Source organism: Triturus cristatus, chromosome 10 (assembly GCF_964204655.1).
Source record: "Triturus cristatus chromosome 10, aTriCri1.1, whole genome shotgun sequence".
NCBI classification, from domain to species: domain Eukaryota; kingdom Metazoa; phylum Chordata; class Amphibia; order Caudata; family Salamandridae; genus Triturus; species Triturus cristatus.
Window position 1 is genome coordinate 965,203,183 of NC_140593.1, and position 16,749 is coordinate 965,219,931.

The 16,749-nt window shown below is 45.9% G+C and overlaps 1 protein-coding gene across 1 annotated transcript in view; it reads left to right on the forward strand.

Moving 5' to 3' along the window:
- The first annotated feature begins 308 nt into the window (after nt 1–308).
- Nucleotides 309–16,749, forward strand: part of LOC146796334 (uncharacterized) — a 56,339-nt gene continuing 39,898 nt past the window's right edge. Inside the window, exons 1-2 of the mRNA XM_085628859.1 lie at nt 309–353; nt 14,945–15,075. Coding sequence (XP_085484985.1) covers nt 348–353; nt 14,945–15,075 — 137 coding nt within the window. The 5' untranslated portion in view covers nt 309–347. The remainder of the gene's footprint in view (nt 354–14,944; nt 15,076–16,749) is intronic.

The following is a 16,749-nucleotide window of genomic DNA, read 5'->3' on the forward strand; positions in this document are numbered from 1 at the left end:
GGTTTGTGACGTAACTGTTTGACTGACACAGCACTGACAGCAGGCAGGCAGGCAGGCCCAGTGCGCATGTTCGGGTTTGGGTGGTCATTTTTCTGACCAGTCCGAACATGCGCACTAGTACTGCCTGCAGTGCTGCTGCTGCACTTTAGGAGAGGTAGCGAGGGCTGCTACTGGCCAGTGGCCGCAGCCCCCGGTCTCCTATGGGCAGGGACAGTCCCTGCTCAAGCCAATCCTGGCGCTGCTGGAGCAGCGTCTGGATTGGCTGTCTGAGAGGGGTTGCCACCAGCCACTAGCAGAACAGAAGACGAACGCGCATTGAAGACAGCAGAGACGGCACGGACCCGGTCATGGTGGTCAGTTAAGCTTTTTACTTTATTTTTACCCCCCCCCCCCACCCTCGCGCGTATTGCGAGCTGCGACTGAGCAAAGCAGGAGCCAGGATTCCTGGAAGACTTGCCGCGGAGCCACAGGTTCGGGTGCAGAGGATCACACGTGCATGCATTTCTCTTTGTGATGCACCCGGGGCGGATGCGCTGAAATAAGCAGCGTGTGTAACTTGTAATAATGAGACTTGTTTGATATGATCATAAATAACCCTGAGGGCCCGGCCCAGGGCCACGGGGGTCCAATCTCACGCGCTGATCTGACTCGGATGTGGAACACGCCCTGAAACCTCTGAAAACGATGCTAGTGTGTATATCATGGCAAGAGCAGAGCTGCCGACTTCGGTGCTTCCAAAGTCATCAGGTCTGCTCTGCACCCAACGCCGCCATTACTACAGTGCACATGTCGCACACACAACACCCCCTCCAAAGTCGGCAGCTCCGCTGTGCTTGCTCTGGCCAGCATTACGGCCATGATTGATCCCATGATCCGATGGCTCAACACACATTTTATCGTGCAGCAGAGTTCATGGGCCATGAACCCTGCTGCAGAATACATCGCACGATAAAATGTTGAGCCATCAATGCGGCAATCCTGAGACTCGAACAACCTGGTTCACCTGAAAGAAACCAGCCAGGTTTGAGTTAGTATCAGGCCCTACCGGCGTCATTAGCTCAACATCCTGTGATCCGGTCGTTGGGCACGGAGATTAAGATTTTAATTTTATTAAGTGATTAAAAAGTATTTTTGCACTTCGATGTTTGATCATGGACTTTGTCAAATCCACACTCCAGGATGTAAAGCAGCCAGCTGCTGCAGCTCTTAATATATTCGATTCGGGTCACGTTTCCGCTATATAAACATTAACAGTCTTTGAAGTGCCAAGTGACTCTGCACTTCCAAGAGTGTTAATGTTTATATAGCGGAAACGCAGACTAGCCCAGAGTTGCAGACATTCGTAAATGTTTCTGATGCTAGGCCTTGCCATCTCGAGTGCTAAAGAAATTACCTTTCCCTCAGCAATACAAGCGCATCTGCGCAGCATTTACAAGCATTTCAGTATTGTAGTGTGCCTTCTTGCTTTGTGGTTACATTTTTGGATGATCACAGAAAGGGGGCCTTAATCGCTCTCATGCAAATGCTGTCACTCAGCCCACAAGCCCTTCTTCCCATTTGAGACCCCGCTTGGGCAACAGGACTGTTATGCAGTGCTGCAAGCTCATACCTTCCCACCTCTGTGTGTATGGACTGAGCTTACCAGAAGACAGAACATAAGACTTGCAATGAGAACCCATTTGTCTGCAATAGTACTAAAGATTACCAACTGCACTTGCAATTTCTAAAACAGCTTGTGTATAGACATCCAATCATACTATGGTAAGGCAGAGTGACTATGTCATCCCTCATCAAACCTCAGCTCCCCGCAATCTAAAAACCCATCAACATTTCGATTGCGATTTATGTCTTATGTACTGGTACATCAGGGCCCATTTACAGAGGATTTGTTTTTTATTTTATTTTAAAGTTATACTATAGTGCTGCTAGACATGAAGATGGAAGAGTTTTTCCCAATAAGTGTCATAGAATGAGAAGTTGCACAACATCTGCATGTTGAAGAGAAATGCATGTGCAAGATAAATGCTATATTAAATACATTAGTAAAGCAAGTGAGAGCTTAGACATTTGTGGTTTGGCATCAGTTTAACTCTAGGACATTTAGGGGTATATACATTTGCAGTCGTATGTGAATAAACAACTAACTGTGAAGAACAACAGTACAATACCGTAGTACATAAGATGTATAGATTTGAATAAGCAGCAGTTGGGAAAAAGCGGATGGGGTGAGGTGTGGTTAGCACATGGATGAGACATGCACATCATCTCAACCTCTGTGTGGTGATAAAACAAATTGACAATATGTCTAGTACTGGTGGAACTGGCAGGATTTATACATTACATTGCTTTCTCAAATTTGCTTGAAAATGCACCATTTGCCCACTATTTTCTCCAATTTTTTTTCGGAGGGGGAACTCCCAAGCCTCTTTAGGTCGTTCAGGCTAGATTGATACGTTTGCGCGCTGTGATTCGCTCCACCGCACATTTTACACCCTACCACCTTCAAATGTCACCAGCCGCCACTGCCCACAGGGTTCCTCTTTTTATAGATGTGGTAGGTGGCAAAGCTGGTGAGAATTTCAGTGTGTTTTGAGAGCAAGAACTCACATTTCAAAGTCCACTCCCTTTTTAGTATCTCATCTTATGTGATGGTGCTCCAGTTAAGACTGCAAGGGAGTGGTGGAAGGTCTAGTGACATTACCCCACCACTTTAGTTGAAAGCCCTACTCTCAACACCCAGTCTTAAAATGTACACATCCTTAGTGGTCCACTTTCAAGGCACCTAGCAATCCTCAAGGGCACCAAATCATCATGGCCACTAAATGGGGGACGCCATGGATAGGTCAACAGTCACAATAGTAGCCCATTCTCACCCCTGAAGAAAACTGTTTCCCCAACACCAATCTTCCTCTGTTGTCCTACTTCATGGTGCATGTGCTTCTTAGCCTCAAATCAGGGTGTTTTGTTCTTGGCATTGTTTGTGGAGAATGAGCTTGGGAAGGCATGACAGAGGAGGAGGAATAAAACTTCACCATTGGATTCATGCACAGGCTATTTATCTCAAGCCTCAACATAAATAGAAAAATACATAAAAAAGAAGACTGAAGAAAAATAATCATCACACTGAGGAAAATAGGGACACCATAGATAGGGAGTGGGCTAACATCTGCTCTCTTTGTAATGCCCACACTCAAAGAGGAGCAGTTACTCCGGTGCTGCCTCTTTCTCCTCTGCTGCCCTACCTTGAAGTGTAAACACTTGTACTGCAAGCTTTTTATTAGGTCTGGCTTAATAGCACAGCTGTCTGCAGACATCTGCTAATAATTCTTTCATATATTCAAAGAGTGGAATTTGGCTCCACCCAGAAGAGTAATACCTTCTGACTTCATGCTATTGGCTGTTTGATGTATCTTTCTGCCTCCTTTGGAAGTATTGTACTGCAATTCAGACGGGGCTATTTCATAACTCAAAAGTACACTGAATGATGATTCATCCAATTCTTTATCTCATTAATGCATTTCATATAGAAAACAATATTCTTTATTTTTTTTTCACCACAGCAAGCCGGCTTTAAAAAAAATATTTTTGTCAGCAATAAAAAAGGAAAGTCGAACCTGTGGCTCACCCTATCTGGCAAAGGAGAGACCTCCAAAGCTCATCATTCATAATTCCGTAATGGAGGATTTGCATTAAACCTACCTGAAGGTCCTCTTTTCATGGTGGCAAGGCTACTGAAAAACTCTTGGTTCTCGTCCAATTGAAGAGCAGAGGGAATGGCAGCTTTCCATCACCTGTGCTCCCATTGGCTCCGTCAGTGGAAAGCTTACTCCGACAGCCTGTGCTGGCCATCTGAGTAAGGGCATCACACTGACTGCCCTATTTGGTACTGACAGTGTGATGTCCTTCTTTTCTGACCATTACCACCACGGAAAACCTGGCAGTGACGAATAGAAAAATTAAAATAATGACCCTCCGTACCCAAGAAACAACTGCCTGGGTGTAAGGGTCATTAGTTTTTAGGGTTTGTTTTTGAAAAACTAAAATGTTGGTGGACGGTCGTCTCAGCAAATGCAAACTGACATTACAAGGAGGGTTCTGCCTTATTTCTAAACAAATTTGAGGGATCACTATACCATTGAATAGATGCTTCATAGTCCATGCACTGGAAAGGAAGTGATCATTTGACAACGTAAGAATTTGTGATGGATCAAGCTTTAAGTTGTAACAAGACCTATTTCCTAAATGGATCTACTCCTGATGTTTCTCCTGGTGATGCGCACTCCACAACTCCAGAAGTTAAAATTATGGGACCAAGTACCTGTCAAAGCCTGATCCTGCTGCATCTTTCTACTGTGTTGGGATGGAAATATTTATTTTAGTAGGTGAACTTCTGGGCCTATGGGATCTGTCAAATATGCTCTTATGATTTGCTGGGTTTAGAGATAACTTGTAAAAGTATTCACTCAGGCTAAATGCGAGAGGATGTGACACAACTGCCATATCTGCCAACTTTGGAACTGGGGAACCTGGTTTGAGTCTCGGCTCAACATCCTGTGATTCTGGGCCAATCACCTAATATCCCCTTGCCTAAGAATTGTTTAAAAAAAATGAATGCGTTCTTGAGTAATGTGACTGATGCACATGTAAAGCGCTCTAATTCTTTTGGGTTGAGTTCCTCAGTATAAAAATAAACCTTGCAAAATCCTGTTCATTGGTTAGTTTTAAAGTGGTCTAACACAATTATTCAAATTTGGGCTGAAGTTCATCCTTTGTAGTCCCTGAAAAAGAAGCTCAATAATGAAACAACTATTTGCATCTAGTAATGGTGCAGCATAATGGTCACTAGATTTCCTTGTTTTGACTAGTAGATACATAAGTCATAGTACATTCGCACAACATTGGGTATTTGCGTAGCTTAGACAGGACTATAATCCCAGCCTCCATCATAGTATTTAGAAACATCCCTAGTTGAGCACTTCCTCATATACCGATAGCTTCATGGAGGTTGCCTTTTAAGATAAACAATTGGTACTTTTTTCCCTGCCATTACTTCGACTTCTTCCACCTAGTGGGTTGTCCAAGGTGTTTTGTGCTTCGATCCTTATTGTCACTGTGGTCTTGTCTCAACTGTTGTGTTCTGTCTTTGGTGGCAACAGAAGAATGGTAAGCAGGCAAGTCGGCTAAACTATGCTTTATTGGAAATACCCTTTATCCATATGTGTTCTTCTACACTTGAGGGATGTGGTCTCCCCCCATTGCAGTTCCCTGCTCTGTCTTCATCTGGAGTGCCCTGCTCCTCCCCATACTTCTTTTCAGTCTTTGCAACAGGAAGTGGTGTCCAGTGTAACAGCGGTGGATCTGTGAGGATGCTGTGCTGCAGGGTCCTAATGTCCGCACCGCACCAACTATTCCATATTTGCCAGTGAGGCCAACACTGTCTCGTTCATTGAGTCTCTTTGATCTAAAATCCATCTACTCAAATCTGCAGATCCATCCTCTGGTGTAAATCTATGTTCCTGTTTAGGAGATAAAATTGTGGTGGATTGTTTACTTGCCCACTGATGATGGGCACTGGAGTAGTCACTGCTCGAGGAGCATTACCACCCTTGGAGATGGCACGGCTTCTGCGAGAGATGTATGTACACGATTCTGGTGATATACATCCATCCCCAGTAAACCTCATAGAACGGGGAGGGTCTCAAAGCTATATGACTTGCAATGTGAAATACATATTCTGTTGAGCTCAGGCTTCATTTGTGCCAGTGCTTGCGGGTGGTGGACACAGGCGCCCTTTTTTGGGAGGGACCTGGTCTTATTTTTTATCATCAGATTTTGTCCCAGAAGAAGACAGAGAAAGGCAGAAAAGGCAGAAAGATGGAAGAGAAAGACAGTAAAACATCGACAAAGGGAGAAGGCAGGAATGAAAAAGAATCTGGAACAGATAAATAGACAGGAAAAAAACGGGGAAAAATAGTCTGCAAGAGTTAAATAGGAAATGTAGTTAAGGGAAGAAAGAAGCATGAGGTCTGAGACTAGGTAAACTTCATATTTAGCAGCAACTGACTCCTAAAGTAGATTTTGTACTCCTGCATCCACATTTTTTACTAATCACCAAAAATATTAAGTGCTACAGTTGAAACTGGAGTAATTCGTTTTGAAGTGAAGTACCTTCTTTGCACCTCTTCCTTAATGTGACAAGGTTCAAACGTCATAGATTATTCCAATCTCATTTGTTCTTGATACTGTAATATTCAGTTTGGTTTCTGTCACCCTTGGGTGATTGTAGGAAGACAAACGCTGTAAAGAACCTCAAAATGTCCAATCGTTTGCTTTGTGGGCAAACACACTGAGACAGGATGCCACAATAGAATAACTACACGAATTCCCAGAATAAGGTACATTTAATAGTAATAGAGAAATTCACTTGCAAATGCTGTAGTCCTGTATTTACACTTCCATTAGAAAGCATAGTCTCCTGGTCAGTCCATACTGTTCTGTCCATCCATCCATGCAGCTTATTGTGCACAATGATGCAGAACATTCCCTTAAAGCCCTATGTCCCTTGTGACGGTGTGTTCATGGATTAGTATCAGTCAAGGTGCAAGGGAGATGTCTTTGTAATTCTGGTAGTCTCTGGATTTTTCCCGAGGGCACGGCCCAGGCTACCAGCTTTCAATATCAACTGAACACCACCCTGCCAGCTGATCTGACTGTGTCGGGACCATTTCACCCTCCTGTAAAGGAGATAATCTTACATAGAAAGCAGTAGCGGTCCGTGGAGGGAGTTCCGTGGGGCGGTGAGGCAGGGCGGGGGAGGGACAGGGTGGGGAAATGTAAACACCAGAATATGGATGAACGGAGGTAAGTACACATTGAAATAAATAAAACGAATTTCGTTGCGCGCGCTGCATCGCATTTTGCGATTCAGCGCGCGCAAAGGAATTTGTTTTATTCATTTAAATGTGTACTTACCTTCGTTCATCCATATTCCGGTGTTTACATTTCCCCACCCTGTCCCTCCCCCGCCCCGCCTCACCGCCCCACGGAATTCCCTCCATGGACCGCTACTGATAGAAAGACATCTGGGGGGTCACGCAGTGCAGCGTAGCGCAGCAAGTCACCTTGCTGCACTGCTCTGCGTGACATGGAAAGGGAGGTAATGCACCATATTTAAGGCAATACAGTTCATTTCTGCTCTTTTCCCCGTGCTGGTGCCGATTTGGAAGCCTAGTGCCAACGCAGGCACCCTTGCAACATGGTGCAAGGGGGTTTCTCCTGCATGCAGGATTGCGTTTCTGCAGGACAATCCTTAGAGGCATATTTCTCTTTCTACGTGTGGAGGAGAAATATCTTTATGTCTCCTCGTTTTATCTTTCCGGGGATGCGTAGCATTTTGACTCATTCCCAGGTCTACCAATATTTGTAAATTTGGGAATGTGCCAAATTCCATAGGCGGATGCATGGGAACAACAACACTCCACCCATGGAACGTCTCCCTGGGGCAGAGTAGCACAACACAGTAATTTGCACTGCCTTGCGTTACTCCAGAATTATTAAGCCACTCAGGGCCATGCAAGGTGGCCTTGCGTGGCTTGATAAATCGAACTCAAGAGTTGTATTGCTTCTGCGCCACGTTGTGTTGTGCAACGCAACTCTCTGATAAATTTGGCCCTACATTTGCAATTTTTCTGTTTATATTATTGTGTGAGAATAGGCACAAGAGTGTTTTTCTGTTCCACAAATTATTTGAGTTAGTGGGTGATTCTTTGTAAATATTTATGTGTCCAATTTCTGCTTTTGCCTGGCTTTCAGGAAAAAAATGGCACTATGGGCCAGATTTACAAAAGTGTCATGCAAAGCAGCATAGCAGCTAAAAATGCTGCATTCTGTTTTGTGACAGGGAGAGTGCTGGAGAACACCATATTTACAGAGATATTGCACTCTCATCCACTCTCCCTAGCGCCAGTGCAACCTTTTGCTGCTGAGCGCCACACACACACATTTGCCCCATAGTGCATGGGTGAGTGCATGAGTCTTGCATATGTTTTGTACTGGAAGGGTTCCCTTCCAGTACAAAATACCATGCCTAAACCAGTTTTAAAACTGTTATTACTTTGTATGCGTGGTGTACAGGACAGCATATAATGCAAAGTCGGAAAGGAAAGGAGAAATGAAAACATCTCTTCTTTTTTATGCCTGTATTCAAGTGCAGTTAATTTTTAGCGAAAAACCCCTGTCTACTATTGTTAGTAGATAGGGGGGCATATTCTCAAGGGGCTATCGCCAAGTTAATGGCACTTTATTGCCGCCAAAGTCGCGATAAATGTATCACCCTATTCACAAGCTGGTGCTAACAGTCCATAGCACCAGTTTTCCTGCGATAGCAGCCACAAAAAACATTGCCACAGATGACCCCGGCAACTATCACTAATGAGATGCAGAGTAGGCATTCCTTTGCAAAAAGCCGCAACAACACCACTCCTCAACATTCTCAACGACCAGCCAGATCGGCGAAAAGACCATGAAACATGCGAGAAGGCGCATTAGCAGCAGAAAATTAACACCTGCTCTGACCTGGTGTAAAGTCGGACAGCAGCCTGCACCACAAAAGGGAGCCCAGCCCAGAGCCACACCTGAAAAATAACAGATGCCATGGAGCCACTGAACATGCGTGCCGGACACTCAATAGGGCCACAACACCCACCGCCTCCACCCCCAGGCCCGGCACCCCCCCCAGCCAAAGATATGCCACATCAACTACACGGAATCATGTACCAAATAATCCGCCTGATGTCGCACAGTCACATCTGGTGACATGCATGTGTCGTCACAAAAAGGAGCATCATACATTCACCTTCGAAGCAACAAATGAAAATGTATTAAAATAAACACAGATCAGAAATGAAGACACATGGCGGCTCCCCTCGGGACAATCTGTAGGTCACAGCCTGCAAGACAAAAATCATGATGAGAAGGCGTGTCCTGCACACATCCAGGGACAGAGAGAGAGAGTGAAGGAGAGAGACAGGAAGAGAGGGAGAGAGAGATAGAGAGAGATAGATGGACAGAGAGGGGGAGAGAGAGATAGACAGACAGAGAGGGATAGAGAGATAGATGGACAGAGAAGGGGAGAGAGAGATAGACGGACAGAGAGGGGGAGAGAGAGATAGACAGACAGAGAGGGGGAGAGAGAGAGAGAAAAGAAGAGAGGGACAGGGAGAGAGAGTACCGACACTGCGCACCCAGGCCAACCTGCTTACCTGCTGCCACCAGTGTGTCTCCAACCACATGCCGGAATGTAGTGCAGTTCCCCAGGTCCCACATCTGAGACAGACCCGTCATCTGAAACAGAGTCCAGATCCATGAATGGCACAAGACACCATCGCCTGACCGCCTCTGCGCACCCAGGCAAATGCACCCCAGCCCCTCCCGCCGCCAAGCGGTGCATGCCCGCCTCTGCGCACCCAGGCCTCACTGCTCACCTTCTGCCACCAGTGTGTAGAAAAGAGGGCCCACCACGTGCCCCTGCAAGCCACAAGCCCGGGGCCCGCAAACATGGCACCCTCCACATCTTGCAGCCCCGCTCCGCAGGCCACCAGGTCTCACTTTTGATGCCGGGTCTTGATTTCGCCATGGCAGAGGACATACCAGTGCACAGGGCGTCATCGCAGGCTGCACACCCACTCAGCCCTTGAGGTGCCACTAACTCTGTGACCCGCAAGGCCATGCCACGTCGTGGTAGGCCCCCGCTGTCCGCTGGCTCAGGCCTACACTGTGACGCGATCTATATATTCCGGCACTTGACCACGTCGACTGTCCTTGGTAAGCGAACCTCTCTCAGACCGGCAGCCTTGACTCTCAGCTATAATTATTGCGGTCTCACACTCCGCGCCTTGCCACCCCCCGGTTTTACGTTCTAACGGTAGAACTCCACCACCGGCGCTAAACTAATGCTTGCATCTCCGTGGAGATTATTTCGTCCTGTCTAGTTCACTAGCTCACCCGTTAGCATTCTAGAGACAGTCAAACTGCATGAAGTCACATGTGGCATGTGCACTGAGCACTATCACGGATGTATATTCCGCGCTGCCATATCCCAGCTTTAAATTTTCTTTCTTTCTCTCCTCCTTTTCATATTCTTGATTTTCCACAGGCAATTTCCTTCAATACCAGGCTTGTTCATTGTTTCGTCCTGGTGATGATCCTTGTATCTCTGTAATAGGATCGAAACGTCGTCGACCCCAATCTATACAGCATGCACATTAATCTATTATGTAAAAAAGTGCACTGTTTGTAGAAAAAAAGCTTAAAACATTGGATTTCGTAATTAAGCTCCGCTTGCCTTGCCTGTAATGTCTGTTTGTTTTGTATTTGTCTTCTTCCCCCAACGGATACAGGACTGTGTCCCACCTATGTTTTGCTGTTGATTATTGTTTGCTTTTTCATTGAAGAATTAAACTGGATGTCCGGCTGGACATTCCTAAATATAGTTTCGATTCTGTACTATATTTATTCCCCTCATTCCTTAAACAAATTTGAGGACCACTGTTTGCTTAAAATCTACACTGTGGTCCAGCAAGGCACACAGAACCTGAGCAGTCCGGACTGCTGGGACGGGACATCATCACAGGCTGCACACCCGCTCAGCACTTACAGTACCCCTACCTCAGTGCACTGAAAGTCACCGTCCCGTGCCGGTGTGCCTGTGCTGGCCGCAATGTATCCGGTGCCACCAAGTCTGTGCCCCGCAAGTCATGGACCCTCTATGATTGGCTATCGTGGTGCAGACGCCATCATCTCACCCCCGGGCATGCGGAATGTGATGTCGCAGGCCCCTGGGCCCCCATGCCTACATGCACACCACAAGGATAAACCCCAAGAGAGTTTGGAAATGGCATCGAGCATGTGCGCCCGGCCCTTTTTATTGGCAGAGTCACATGTGCTGTGACGTGTGTGCTGGATGGGTGTGATGTGGGTGCACACCAGCCGTGAGGGAGTGGCTGTGGCATGCTAACAACTAGACCTGTGATAAGCATATCCCTACGGTGAAGACCTGGGACATGTAGCGTTGTAGTCCACCTCGTAAGCGTAAGCAGAGTGGGCTGGCCTGGCATATGCCAGTCGAGCATAAGGGTTTGAACAATGACCCCGGGGCTCTGGGCGTTGTTCCGTATGGGGCTGGACAAGGAAGTAACAAATGCATGTGTCGCCGTTGTTGCATCGGCGCCACCCTGACAACATTCGGCAATGTGTCACCCCGTGACCCAAGTCCATGACATGAGCCACATGGAAATAAGAGGAATTCACTGATCCTACATTCGTCCATACTACCACACTTGAAAGACCATAGACACGACACATCTGTGTGATTCGGAATGTTTAATGCACATTCAGTGGAGAGTTGCATCTGGAGCAGTACAGGGCCATGCAAAGCCCACTTTACAATGTTGGCCCATGGAGGGCCAGCCAGAGTCCTTCAGGGAATGACAAGTCCAAAGGAAGAGGAAGAGTTCAGTCCGCAGTCTGTTAGCTGTGTCATTGGCGATAAAACAAAACAGAATATGGCAGTCCATTACAAGGTACAAGGTGAGTGTCGCAGAGTGTATCGGGGGACAGTGGAAGGTGATGATCCAGAGGGCAGAACCAAGCTGAAACCGGCCACATGGCGGAGATAAATGCTACAGTTTTCTCCGTATCAGTAAGGCGGTTTCAACCTCATCTTCGTCCTCTGCTGTCTCATGTGCCTCACTTGTGGGTTGTGCTGGCCTTTCTCCAGCACTGTGTGGCAGTGACACCTCAGGGGCTGGAGGTGGAATGTCTGCCGCACTGTGTGGCACTGACACTTCAGGGGCGGAGATGTGGATATAGTGGTAGCAGCAGCATGCATCGGCGCCAGGCCTTGTGGCAGCAATGCCATGAGGATGGTCTTGAGGTCATTGTAGAACCCAGATACCTCTCGCTGGTGTACAGCTGTGGCAGCCACTCTTTCCGCATTTGCCCGCTCCATGGTCTCCATGAGCCTGCGCATGAGTCCCAACTCTCGGGCGAGCTCGCTGGAGCCACTCTGACTAGACAGTCGTTCTTGTCTCAGAGTCAGGACTCATTGGAGAGCATGGAGCAGACTGTGGGTGTCCGTTAGGGACTGTTATTGGTCCCTGATGGAACTTAGACACCCAGGTGTGGCATCTAGTTTGTCTGCCATGGGGTCGAAGCCCACCCGCACCTGTTCAGCCAGCTACTCCTGGCATCCTAACACACGGGTTTGGAAGGCCATGTGTTCTTTGTGGGGGTCCTGGGAGGCAGCCGTGGTGGTGGGTGCTGCCTGCTGTGTGGTCTGTGCAGGGGGTGGGATGTCCCCGTTGCAGCTGGGCTGCCCTGCTCCTGGACGTGGGCCGCGGAGACTGTCAATTAACTCTTGGAGGACGTCGGAGTCGAAGCTGTGGTGGTCCTCTTCATCATCAGGGAAGAGAGCTTGGGGCTGCTCTGCAGGAGGTGTTGATTATCCCTCTGCAATGTGAAGGGGAGATGCAGTTTGACAGTGTGTTCACATGTGTGTTGTCGGATTGTACATGTTCACATACAGACTTCATGACTGTGTACATCGTGGCTGTTTTGGAGGGGCTGCCTATTTGCTGCGGGACAGTGGACATTTCAACAACATCACAGATGTGTGTTTGAACTTGTACATTGTCTACTCACATTTCCCTGCAATGCCACTTGTGATTGGCCAGTGTCTACACCCAGTAGGCGCCAGTTGTGCCCTGTGTTCTGTTGTGGACGTGTTGCGGAGTGTGCCACTTTTTTGTCAGTGTTGATTTGCTCTGCATGTTATGTGTGTGTGCTGCATTGGGGGGGTGGCCCCTGCTGCTCTGTTTTGCTGCCCCTTATCCCTTTCATGCGGCGTGCCTTTGACTTCAGTGCTTGTACAGTGCTGACATGTAGCATACCTGGGTACATTGTTCTCTTGGTGGGAGTTGGGGTCTGGGGCATGGTTTGTCCGCAGATGTGCTCAGCTCAATTGTGCATGTGTGCCATTGCGCCCATCTCCCCCCGTCCCTCCAGTCCCTGGTCGTTACTCACCCTTGTGCTGTTGTGTCCGGTCATGTTGAGCAGTGTCCGGTCCCCGGACTCAAGCCACCGTCTCCCCACTGATGACTGTGGACACCATTTCCTCCATGTCGTCCAGCTCCTCCTGTGGCGCAGGACTCCCACCTCCAGTCTGCATTGCTGCCTTCCGGTTGTTGGCGAGTTTCAGCTTGGTTTTGCGCTTGATGTCATTCCAGCACCTCTTGACCTCTTCCATTGTCCTCTTCAGCACTCCGACTGCATTCACCTTGTCAACGATGGACTGCCATAGTACATTTTTTGTTGCCAATGACACAGTGGAGGTGACAAACAGTTGTTGATGTTGTTCAACCTCCTCCGTTATCAGGATCCTGTTTTCCAGCGGACTAGAGCGCTTCTTCCTACTCTTCTTCTCCTTGGCCTTCCCTGACCCCGAGGTCCCAGGCAGGTCCTCCGGGGGGCTTTTGGGGTTCTGGTTCTCCTCCGTACTTGCTCCGGCAACATCCATTGTGCTTGGCTGTTGTTTGGCATTTGTCAGTTTTTTTTCTACTTTTATGGTAATTTTTCCCGCCTGACGGTGTGAATTGCAGGCCTGTCGCTGGTTCTCGCAGATTTTTGTATCGCGATTGGCCTCATCGCAGATTTTTTTGCATTCATGTTTCACATTTTTGCGGCGTGGCGTTGTTTCTAACACGGTCAGTCGACGCGTTATCTGGGGAATATCGCATGGTGCCGCCGTGTTGAGAATGCTTCGCTAACACGGCGTAATTTTCTCACAATAGACTGCGATGTTGGAAGTTGCGTTCGGTTACTTTTGCGATGGTTATCACACGTTCTTGAGAATATCCCCCAGGGTTTTGTGTCAAAAAGCATGGGGGGTTGCATGGAAGTGGCCATTTACCACCCATGTAACGCCCCTTTGATGCTGAATAGCACAAAACAGTGCTTCATGCTGCTGTGTGTTACTTTTAGGGAACTTTCCTGTGTAAAACAAGTTTTGTGTTGTAAAGTACATAGCAAGTTAACATTTTGTGCTGTTTGCAAAACTTTTGTGGCACAAACCCAGCATAAAATGTTTGTAAATCCAAACCTACGAGGGGCTGCCAAGGTACGGTGATGTAGTCTTGTGGTGTGATTATAAAGATTATTTAGTTTTTTACTGCACATCTTGGTACTTGCAGTTCCTTCCTTGTGAATTTGATCTACTTTTAGGCTTCACAGGGAAATAATTTACATTGATGGTATTTTTCCCAAAAGGCCTTTGGAGCATGTACAGAACATGCTAATTTAGCCAGGGAAACAATCACAAAACGGTCAGAGATTTGTATAATTTTGAAGCTATTAACATATTTAGAAATCGATGAATATGCTATTGTTCGAAAACTGCTTTTCTTTACAGTAACATTTCAGAACATGGTACAGTTATTTTGTTTAAACGTTTCACACATATTTAATCCGCAAAGTCTGACTGCCTTGAAGATTTCAAGCTGGTTGATGAGTTGTGAATGACTGAAAGCCTGCAGTCAAGTGAAGTAACTTCAAAGACGTACCTCGTGAAACGATAATGACTTCTGTGGTACCTTACTTCTAGAATAAAATGTGCCACAAAGGTACAGGAGGTTGGCATGTTCCAGACAGATATGTTCCCTTATTTTTTATCCTTACCTTACATTCATAAAGGGAAATAATATGAACGAAGTGTGTCTTTCATTCGTTAAAAATGCTAGGTTTTGCCAAGAAAATTGTTTTACATTTAAATATACATGTTTTTACAAAAATGTCAGATATTAATTTTAATTATTCTTCATGGGTGTTATGCAAATGTCCATACTGAGATGCATTATTATTGATAATCTGAGAATGTTTCTTCAATTTTTAGCATGGGTCTGCAGCTAGAGAGATCTGCCCTGCATGCTTCAAGCCTGTATACTCTATGGAGCGCATGGTATTGGATAAGGTTGTTTTGCACCAAACGTGTTTTCTCTGTAAGCACTGTAACAAGAAGCTAAGGTGAGGAATAAATGATTGAGGTTGGAAGATTATGAACAGCTTTTGCCACATAATGTTACATGTTTTTGTGTTCCTATTATGTACCTTGACCTCAAAGGGAGCTGTGTAAAGTTATAAGGCTTATTTAGAGCTGGATAGTAACAGGGTGTCCTTTAAAATAGAGGTTCCTCCCGCCCAACTCATGGTTTCTCCACTTCTGAGAAGTGGAAGAACTGTTGTGCTCAGTGGCTAATTTGTGAAACAATAAGTGCGAGGGCCCTTTTTCGGGAGGTCACTGAAGCATGCATAACCCTCTGCCCCTATCAGTGTGGCTAATGAAAGTACCAACACAAGTACTAACCATTACATGCCTACAAGTGTGACAATTCTGACTATTGCAGGCCCCCAAAGCCATAAAAATGGCTTGGACGGTAGGTATTTCAATTTGTTAATGCACATTCCTTTAATAAACAACTCTTCTTGTGCTCATCTGTAAATTAAACATGTGGGAGACTGCCATAAGTGCCGGTGTTGACAATTACCACCAGCTCAAATTAAGCACTGGTTGTGCTTCTGAGTGTGGAGCTGTCTTCAGTGGGTGAGTTATCAACATTTGGTGACCAACATTGTGTCAGAAGCCCCAGCGTTTTTAGAGCAGTGCACTAAACAACATGTCTACTGTGTTTTTTCCAGCCCCTAAACACAGTGGGGAACTATGGTGGTCTGGGCAGGATAAAAGACAATATCTACCATATTTTGGGTGAAAACACACAGCGTGTGTAGTGCATCGATTTAGCATTTTCAGTAAACAGACCACTGTTTTGATTGATTTCTCTTTTGAAAACATGAAACATTTCAGCCAGTCTGCCATGGCATAGTGGGTTAGCGGGCATTGTGTGATTTTGTCAAGAATGCTTCTGGTGTGTCGGTGAAAGCACTGTGGTAGAAAACATGTCTACCAGACCCGTAAGGAACTCTAGAAAAGGCAAGAGGGCTGCTGCTAGATAGTCGAGGTGGGGCTTTGACCAGCTAAGACGTTTGGTGATGTACATGCCAAAGTCTAAATGGTCTTCTGTATTTTCAAACATTTCTAGTTCTTGCAACAAAATTGCTACTGATGCTCATTGCTGGTCTGCAAACAGGTATTTAGGCAAAATATAGAAGCTGTAAATATAAGCAAACAGAAATAGCTGAAAAAAATATTGTGAAGCAAAAATATTGTGATGGAGAAATATTGTTGTCAAGAATATAGTTTTTCAGGTAAGTAACATCGTGGTTAAGAATATCGGTGTTGTAAATATCGTTTTCCATAATATAGTTGTAAAGAATATTGTTCTTTAATTAATTTACTGTGTATTAGCTTATATATTAATTTTATGAGTTAGTATGGTTTGTACAATTGTTATAAATTTAAAAAAAATATAGTTTGCATTATTAAGTGATTTCGATTTTTTCATTTATTTGTTAATAGTAATTTATAGTGTTGTAGCGGGATGTTGGGTTTGTAGGCAGATGAGGAAAGTTCATTAGGTAATAATGAATTATTAATTAATCTTGTTTAGGGGCCTGATTCAGATTTCAGAGGATGGGTCCGTCCATCACAACGGTGATGGATATCCCACCTGCTGAAATCTAAATGTCATTATTTCCAATGAGATTTAGATTTCAGTGGGCGGGGTAGCATTCACGGTTGTG